This window comes from Crinia signifera, chromosome 9, assembly GCF_055691185.1.
Source record: "Crinia signifera chromosome 9, ASM5569118v1, whole genome shotgun sequence".
Lineage (NCBI taxonomy): Eukaryota > Metazoa > Chordata > Amphibia > Anura > Myobatrachidae > Crinia > Crinia signifera.
Window position 1 is genome coordinate 29,133,434 of NC_139225.1, and position 9,880 is coordinate 29,143,313.

At 45.4% G+C, this 9,880-nt stretch overlaps 1 protein-coding gene across 1 annotated transcript; it reads left to right on the top strand.

The window, feature by feature from the left end:
* The first annotated feature begins 1,837 nt into the window (after positions 1-1,837).
* Positions 1,838-7,311, top strand: LOC146036543 (kelch-like protein 9). The gene is made up of 4 exons (XM_083160520.1): positions 1,838-2,987; positions 4,960-5,212; positions 5,344-5,504; positions 6,262-7,311. Exons 1-4 carry the CDS (start codon positions 1,950-1,952, stop codon positions 6,643-6,645), a joined length of 1,836 nt encoding a protein of 611 aa, XP_083016646.1. The 5' UTR covers positions 1,838-1,949; the 3' UTR covers positions 6,646-7,311.
* Positions 7,312-9,880: the final 2,569 nt, after the last annotated feature.

Below are 9,880 nucleotides of genomic sequence, written 5' to 3' on the forward strand. Positions count from 1 at the left end.
GTTCTACAGCACAGTATTCACATTTGGAGCTCAGCCTTTGCAGGCAAGCCCAGATTTGGAGGGTAAATGGGCGGAGCTTCACAAAGTCAGTGGGCGGGGTTTGGGGGGCTCCATGTGTGGGCAGGGCTTACACTATTTGCATATAAATGAGCAGTGCTTTAAGGTAGGTACAGGTTGAGGGTTGCGGCTGAGGATGGTGGTGTTTTACTGGCTTGGAGCAGCTCTGAGAAGGTGGGGTTTCAGCAGCTTCGTGTGAAATGGCAGGTCCTGCTGCCGGAGCTCTTACCCACTGTTTGACCCTGGACACAGAGTATGCCGATGCTCCTTCCCTGCACACACCAGAAACCCCAATCCCATCCCCCCCCCCCCCCCCAAGAGTGCCGGAGCTCTTACCCACTGTTTGACCCTGGACACGGAGAGTACTGTATGCTGATGCTCCTTCCCTGCACACACCAGAACCAGAAACCCCAATCCCCCCCCCTCCCCAACCCCCAGAGTGCCGTAGCTCTTACCCACTGTTTGACCCTGGACACGGACAGTTTGCAGAAGCTCAAAATAAAAGGAAGCAGGTTTTAGTGGGTGGGGGAGAGAGGTTACTTACTGCTGGTCCCGGCTCCCGCTGCCACGCACAGTCAAATGTTGTCACAGTCTCCGCGCTGCCCTCCTACTCCGTGCGCTTCCTGGCTCCCGGCCGCTCACTCTGCTGCCGCTCGTGGAAGCTGCTCCTGCTCAGACCTGCTGTCGCACCACAGCTTCCCACACGGCCCCGCGGTACCCGGCATAGTGAATGATGTCGCGCATTAGGGCCCCGCCCCCGAAATATGGCGCTCGCGCATGCGCAGTCCATTTTTGGGGGGAATAGGTCAAAAACCGGGAGGAACCGAGGGAATTGCGGGAGAGCGGGAGTAGGCATCAAAAAACGGGAGACTCCCGCTAAATGCGGGAGGGTAGGCAAGTATGAAAGAGGGGCGTGAACTAGACGCTCTAGAGCAAGCATGTCCAACATTGGCCCTCCAGATGTTGTGAAACTACACATCCCAGCATGCTTTGCCACAGTTTTGCTATTAGAGAATGCTAAAACTATTGCAAAGCATGCTGGGATGTATAGTTTCACAACATCTGGAGGGCCAACGTTGGACATGCCTGCTCTAGAGCATTGGTTTCCAACCCCGGTCCTCAAGTACCCCCAACAGTGCATGTTTTGCAGGTCTCCACACAGAATCACAGGTGAAATAATTACCTCCACCTGTGTGCCTGAATAATGAGTGCACCTGCTAGGTGACCTGGAAAACGTGCACTGTTGGGGGTACTTGAGGACCAGGGTTGGGAACCACTGCTCTAGAGGTCATTTAAAAAAAAAAGGTCTACAATATTTAAAAATTTGAGTTTTTTTTTGTTAGGAAAACAATTTTTTAAGATGATTTTTGAACATAAAAAAGTGTAAATTAAGTGGTTAAAGTTCTCTTCTTCCTAAAAAGACAGTGGAAGGATTGTGTTGTCATGCACTTATTTATCTTTAGATATATTGCACCTGTACAAGGCAACCCAGTTATTATAGCTAGCTTGCATTATTGAAACATTCCTTTTAGTCTTTTTGTTGAATGGTGCAAGCCTGGGCATGCTCTGATCCTAGCTAAGCCAATCAGGCATTACGACAAGGTGCCTTAAGGGTCATTTGTGTTTGTGTTGTAGAGGGTTGTGCTATTGCCAAGCAGTGGAGAGATAGGGAGGGAGTGGTGTAACTTACAACGCTCATCAAACAGAGTAAAATATTTCTGTAATGCATAGAACCAGCTCTCCTGCTGTTGGTGTGGACCCACAGGTTGTTTGGTGACAGGCAGCTTGCTGGCAGAGTGGACAACCGACTACGGGACTGCTATGTAACAAGGCCACTTGTAGTGCCAATGGCATACCACCTCTATGGTCATTGTTAATGTACTAATTCCATAATGTTGAACGGCTCCGATATCGGCTGTTTTTCAATTGACGGGTTTCCGGAGAAGTTGTTGGGAAGGATAGGGCAGTTTCGCTCCCAGAGGGACCTGTGTGATGTGACGCTGGAAGCTGATGGGGTTCTTTTCCCAGTTCATAAAGTGATACTCGCGTCAGCCAGCTCTTACTGCAAATTGCTGTTTGCCAATTCCAAACAAGGAGAACCCATCCAATTCAAGGATGTGAGTGCTAAAGGGCTTGGAAATGTCCTAGATTTCATCTACTCCAACAAGCTTCCCTTGTCCTTGTCTAATATTGAGGACACCTTGAAGGCGGCAGAGGTCCTCCTTGTTCGGGAAGCAGTGAAGCTGTGCTATCAGTTTTTGGAAGATGGCTTGAACCAAGAAACCTGTTTGGGTATCTTGAACATTACCAGGAAGCATGGGCCAGAAGAACTAAAGGTGAAGGCCAGCGGGTATGTTGGCCACCAGTACAAGCACATACTGGGTCACTCTGAAGATCTCAATGAAGTAGACAAAGGGACAATCTGTGAAATTCTGGAGAGGAAGGAGGTCCCAGGTTGCAGTGAGCTGGACCTGTTCAATTTGGCGGTGGCGTGGATACAGCATGATGGCACACGAATAAAGGAAGCGGGAGATGTCCTCAGGAGAATTCGCTTTCCCCTAATTTCTCTAGAAGATCTCCAAAAATATGTTAAGGAGGTGCCGATTATGAAAACAGACTCCAGTTGCTTCAGATATCTCCAAGATGCTTTAAAATACCACTCTCAGTTGTATGCTCAGCCTACGGTGCATTGTGAGGCCACCTCGATAAGGTCAAGTGCGGAAAAGTTGCTGGTCTTGGGAGGAAGGACAACTGATAACCAAGTTTGCAGCAGCATCTGGGTTCAAAACCAAGAGGGCAGCTCATGGTCTGAGGTTGGAGAGATGTGTGCTGCCGTGTACAACCACTGTGTGGCGGTCATCAATGATTTCCTCTTCGTCATTGGAGGGCAAACCAACTTTGACCCATCAGGAAAGCATCCATCAAATGAGGTAACCCACAGATCTCAAGGGTTTATGGTGGACATAGTGGGCATTTGGCAGGTATGCCTATAGAACCCCTTTCCTGAGGGAGGCTCCATTCAATTATTTCAGCTAAGGAGCCCATGTCTGCCTCATGAAAAATATTGAATAAACCCCCACCCCACCCTCTTAGGGGTAAATGTACTAAACTAAAGCTTCTCAAAATGAAGAAGTGATGTTGCCCATAGCAACCAATCATATTATGTCTATCATTTTGTAAGATGCAATAGAGAAATGATAGACATAATCTGGTTGCTATGGACAACATCACCAGTTTTTATATTAAGAAGCTTTAGTAAATTTACACCCAGACCATAATCTCCAGTATGGTCTATGTTCTGCTGTCAGTGGCATGTAGATGTGTGAGACTCGGTCAGCATCAGGCAATCTACGGCATGCAAGGTATTTTAATACTACAAGTTCTAGAATAACATATGATGGTGACACATTATCTAGTAGTCCCTTCACTGTGCGACTCTTCCATCCTGTACAAAATTATCTTTTGCCAAGTGTGTAACCTCATTCCCTAATGCAGTTACCACGGATGGATTTATGAACTGCAACAAAAGATGTAAGACCTGTCTCTATGGTATCCGATCCCTGAGTCGACATTATCTAGATCGACCACTAATGGTCAACAGTGACTAGTTCGACACCTGAATATGTACGACATACCATAGGTGGGCATTGACAGAAGGGCTCACTCTAATATAATGAAAACTTGTGTTGATCTTTTGATTGTTGACCATGTACATGTTGACCTTAAGCTTGTGTTGGCCTTCTACCTATGGAATGTTAACCTCGTGATTGTTGACGTAGACAATGTTGGCCTCTATACCATAACCATCTCTATATGGTGGAAAGGGCATGAATTTAACGCATTATGGGCCTGATTCTGGTTCACTCGCAAAAGCAAATTCTCGCTCTAATGGACACAACCATGCTGCACTGAAAGTGGGACAGATGTAACATGTGCACAGAGTTACATTTGGGTGGGGGTGGTACATCTGCCCCACCTGCAGTGCACATGGTTTTGTCCATTAGAGCGAGAATTTGCTCTTGTGAGTGAACCAGAATCAGGCCCTATATTCTTCACTGGAAGTCCAACATTATACGCTTGTTGTGTAATGTTCATTAATAAGTCAGAACCGTAATTTGTGCTATTGTCACCAGTATCCAAACTGTCCTACAGCTCCCTCTTTGGGCACTTTATGGTTACTGCAGGCATCTGAGGTTTATTTATTTATTAACTGTTTGGAGTATGAGAGGCAACTGGCGCACCATACAAACTCCACACACCATAGCCATGTCCAGGAGTTATTTCAACTCATGTGACCACTGTGCTGTGAGCTAGTAATGCTAACCACTATACCAAACGTATTGCTTTTCTATTTACTCAAGGGCTAATCCTGCTGCTTTGGCTGAAATCAAGCTGTAGGATTAACAACCGATTGGGTACATGCAGGGCTGGACTGGCCATCTGGCCGATTTCTTTTTGCAAGGTGGAGGCTCCGCCTCCTGATCGGCGTGGCGGGTCTGATGGCTCTCTCTGTGTGCCGCCGAGGTCTCCCGCCGCTATACCCCTCTCTCCTGCAAGCCGGGAGAGGCAGCGCATACATGCGCGGTGCATGTGTGCCCCGGTGCAATGCACCTGCGGCACTAATGGCAGTTCTGCCTCTGGGTCACATGACTAAAACATGTAATTTCATGGTTCCCATTTTCCTGATAGACATATGTAAATGAGATAAGCTGAAGGGTCAGAGGTCAGCTGCAACTTTGTGTTGCCTTAGGCTGGGTCTCCCGTCTACAGCTAATTAGCCTTCCATTAAGAATAGAGATCATGTGTAAATCAAGGAGTCCAACTCCTATTAGATGCATGGAGCTGAATTATATAAAATACTTTTTTGTTGATTCGCCAATGTTGGCCCTTTCCTTCTTGCAGGTGTTCCGGTTCGACCCACGCGCAGGCTCATGGATGCAAGTTGCTGGCATGTTGGAGAGAAGAACGCGATTCCATACCGAGGTGCTGGGTGACCATATCATCGCTGTCGGAGGTGGATCATTATTGGGTCACCTAACCCAGAGCGTGGAAGAGTATCAGCCTGAGGAAAACAAGTGGGAGTACACCGCCTCCTTCCCAATTCCAGTGGCGGATCACGCCGGCACCACCCACAGAGGCATTCTCTACATTTCAGGTATGTAGGGGAAGTTTCCCTGGTGGATAACTAAGGGGCATGCTAGATTTATGGGCATAAAGAAGGGGCCTCCTGGTGGCATAATTTGGTGTTGCCCTTGCCAGATTTCAATAATTATTTATTGCCCACAGGAGGGTATTCTACAAACAAGACATTGAATGACGTCTACAGCTACTTGCCAAGACTCAAGCGCTGGGTGGTAAACCGCGCCATGACACACGCTCGATGTGACCATGGAATGGCTACCATTGGAGACAAGATCTTTTGTGTTGGGGGACGCACATTGAACGCGGTTAGTGGGGCAGGACTATTATCAACCCTAAAGAGGACAAATAAAGTCATTGCTCATAGTAAGCAATCAGATTCATTCTGGCAAACATCTGTGTAGCACACGCCATCAAATGACCCAGAGAATCTGGTTGGTTGCTATTGCAAACACCTCCACTCTTTGGGGGGGAGGGATTTATGAAAGATTCTGTTTTTTTTTTTGCTAGAATCAGTGAGAGAGATTTTCAGTATCTATGATTTAACAGCACATCTTGCTCAACGGAAGGAATCCAGAAAACATGACCCGGTTAAGATCACAAGATCTTGCAACACTTTCACCTTTCAATGTTATTAGGTTATATGAATACAGCCCTAATACAACATGTGGTGCAACTAACTATTTGGGTTCCACGAAAACAGTGCATCTTGTTGTAAATGAACAATTTTTGGGGGTCTCTGACCATTGGGAAACCAATTAAAAGTATTACTGGTGTAGTCTATTGAATAAACGTTACCGAAAGTTGACTAGGTATGGCTATCAACCATTAATGGGTGGCAATTATTTATGGGTAATTACCGATGGCAAGTGTTAGCATTGATGGCTGATGTCTGCGCATGGGTCAAACATCGATGGTTTTAACCATCAATAGTACAAGCTTTGTTGGTTGTCATTAGTACACTTTGCATGACAGCTCTGCATTGCCCCCTGCTAGGCATAAGTGGTACTGCAGATTTTATTTATGATTTTTAAAAAGTATTGTACATCTTTTGCATTGTTGTAGGCCAAGCAATGGATCCACGTCAACGAGACGGAGTATTACTGCCCAGCGGCGGATCAGTGGAGTGCCCTAACGCTTTCTCCCTTCGACTGCTGCCAGTTCAGCATAGCCACCCAAGCGTCCAAGCTATATATCACCGGGGGCGGGTCTTTAAGACGTATGAATAAGGAAGATGGCGTCTTTATATATGACCCAGAGGCGAAGAAGTGGAAGAAGGTTGGGTCACTGCCGCAGCCGCTAGTAGACCACGCTTCCTGCACCATTAAGTTGCCACAAGAGATGTTGGAAAAACTCCAGGAGAAGGAAGAGGAGAATCTGGCTCACCCTAACAAGAAGAGATCCACTCTCAACCTATTTATCACAGGGCAACGGGAGAGAGAACCATAACCTGCACTTTCCCAGGGAAGATTCTGTTTTACTAAATGAAGGGTAGAATCGTCAGGGGGCAAATGATCCGGGGCTTTAGGGCGCACAATTATGAGTTCCTAATCCAAAAAGGGTTTATTTAATCTTTTATAAAGCAGTTGTTGCATAAGCACAGTAGAGGCGGCCATTTTGTTGGCTGTACTGATATTGTGCGTAGTAATTCACAAGAAAGTAATGACCTCATTGAAGCATGAGGTACTTAGTCATCACTTCTCACTGAGACATGAGGCACTATATCATCAGTAGTGAGTAAATAGGCTGAATTCTCACAGATATTGGGTTCTTATGTAAAATTCTAGCTACAGTACCAACTCATTGGTAATGATGACTAGGCCTGACATCACCACATAACACAAGTGTGACGCTGCAACCAACGTATATGCCAAATAAATCACACCAGTATAGACAAACTTTATTTTAAAATGTACTAATTAATAATCCAAAATGAACTATGGATTAATTTACACACCATGAATTTATTCTCCTCTATCATTTTGCGTAAAATGAGAAAAACCTTAACCCTTTCAGTGCCAACCCCTCTGTGAGAGATGTTCAAAATATCCGCCAAGAATGCCAGCGTCGCTCACGTTTGTTATATAAATTCAAATAAAACATTTTGTATAAAAAAAAAAAATTGTTTCCTATATACATTACAGGTCATTATAATGAGTACAAATGGGTGTTTAGAAATTTTCTCACTTATTTTTTTACAAATTCACTTGGCACTCAAAGGGTTAAAGCTGTGAGTAAAACGGACTTTTGGCATGTGATCTATCCACGGGCGTAAGAATCTGGTGTAAATGAATCGGATTCTCGTATAATGCCGGTGTTGACTGAGTTGACCAATTTTCTTTCCTACTGCGCACGCGTCCTGGTTGTGTACGTACAGCGTCCCAGCTGCGGTTTCAGATGTGCACACTCACAGAGGTGTATTGGGTGGGGAAACGGAGATGGCCCGTCTTACGGGTGTTATATCTATGGGGGTGTCATGGGCGTGACTTTGCAGTGTATGTATGCAAATGCTCAATCGTAGTTGTAAAATCTGCACTTGCCAAAGGTGGCCACTTAGATGTTATAATGATGCAACAAGGCGATAGTACAGATCATGGGTCTTCAAACTGCGGCCCTCCAGATGTTGTGAAACTACAAATCCTAGCATGCCTTGCCACAGTTTTGCTATAAGGGAGTGTTAAAACTGTGGCAAGGCATGCTGGGATTTGTAGTTTCACAACATCTGGAGGGCCACAGTTTGAAGACCTATGGTACAGATGCTTAAAGTGGGTGTCTTAGGGCCAGATGTATCAAGCTGCAAAAAGTAATAAGATGGAAAATGATAAACCGCCAGCCAACCAGCTCCTACCTGCCATGTTACAGGCTGGGTTTGAAAAATGACAGGTAGGAGCTGATTGGCTAGCTGTTTATCACTTCTTGAAACTTGATACATCTGTCCCTTAGACTTTAATATTATGAACATGACTTTGTACTGTGAATATTACCCATTATCACCCAGCAGAAAGGTCACGTGGTTTCTTTTAGGGGGTAATTCAGACATGATCGTTGGGCTGTTACTTTTCGGAGCCTTGCGATCAGTTAGCAGCCGCCTCCAGAGTGAAAATCTGACCCCCCCCCCGTGCATCGCAGGCAGCCGCGCAAGGATCAGCAAATCCATTCACTTACACTCACTTCAAAACATCCGGGTCCCTCCTCCTAGCGCCTGCTGCCTGTCAATCAGCCAGCGTACAGGCTGGCAAGAAAAGCTGAAGCTGGCTTTCTTCGCACGGAGGGCTCGTGCAGGCACAGTAGGAACCGTACTTATGAGCAGTCTCTGGTGCTGCAAATTTGCAGCCCAGCATGAAAGTCTGATGCTGGGTACACACCAGAACGATATAATCTCAGCCGATTGTATATTAATTGGGCATGTTTTTGAAAGTTTTAGATCTGATTCTGAAGCGTGTCCTTAGTTTGGCCGTTTTGCAGATCCTACCTGCTGCAGTCAGGATTTGAAAACGATCCCTTCAACTGGGTACAGATCGTGATCGGATCGTATACAGATCATGTGCAGATCGCGTGCTCCAACAGATCATGCGACCATTGTACAATCGATAATGATCGTTCTGGTGTGTACCCCACATAAATCAGACCCCCAGATACTAGTTATTTATTTATTAACAGTTTCTTATATAGCGCACACATATTCTGCAGCACTTTACAGAGTATAGTTGAACATTCACATCAGTCCCTGCCCCAGTGGAGTTTGCAATCTATATTCCCTACCACATGACATTCTAGGGTTAATTTGTTGGGAGCCAATTAACCTACCAGTATATTTTTGGATTGTGGGAGGAAATCAGAGTACCCGGAGGAAACCCACGCAAGCACAGGGAGAATATACAAACTCCACACAGTTAGAGCCATGGTGGTAATCGAACCCATGACCTCAGCGCTGTGAGGCAGTAATGCTAACCACTACACCATCCGTACTGCTTAATTGAACTGCTGCTAATGTAAGGTGGATTTTTTTTTATTGTGTGTGTGCTGCAGTTACGATTGCAAGGTAAAGTATGGTCTTGTCACAGTTGTATTGGATTAAAACAAAATAAAAATTGATACAAGAGTGTGAACTCTTGTACTAACCTACATACTACCATATCTTCATGAAAGTCTCTCACGGTCTGTTCCCGCCTGTACACAGGCGCCGTTCACGTGCCACATATATTCCTTATTGTATGATAGAGTGGGTATGGGTCATGGTGTTGACACACCTTAGGTTGACGCATGAAATAGGATGACATGGTCATTATGTCGACACAGGCATTAAGTCGACGTGAGAAAGGTCCACGTTATTTTCTCATGTTTTTTTCTGTGTGTGAAAATTATTCTTTTCTCAAATATATGAAAACAATAACCTAGAATTTGGTTTGCTGTCTATAATTCACTTTTAAGCGACATCACAATGGAGGCCCTCAAGATGAGGCGCGAGGTGTACAGGCCTGGAGGTTTCAGGAGCAATAGTTTCATTGTCTGTGTTTGAGCAGTACCTACAGCTTCATTATTGTCTTCCTCCATCAAACTCACCTTAGCCAATGCGGGATGTACCATTCAGTAAAAGGGGTTAAAACCCAGTTTTCAGAGTTTTACCGCATTTTTCATAAGCAGATTTGTAACTTTTTAGTGATTGGTGCTAGAAAGAGAAATG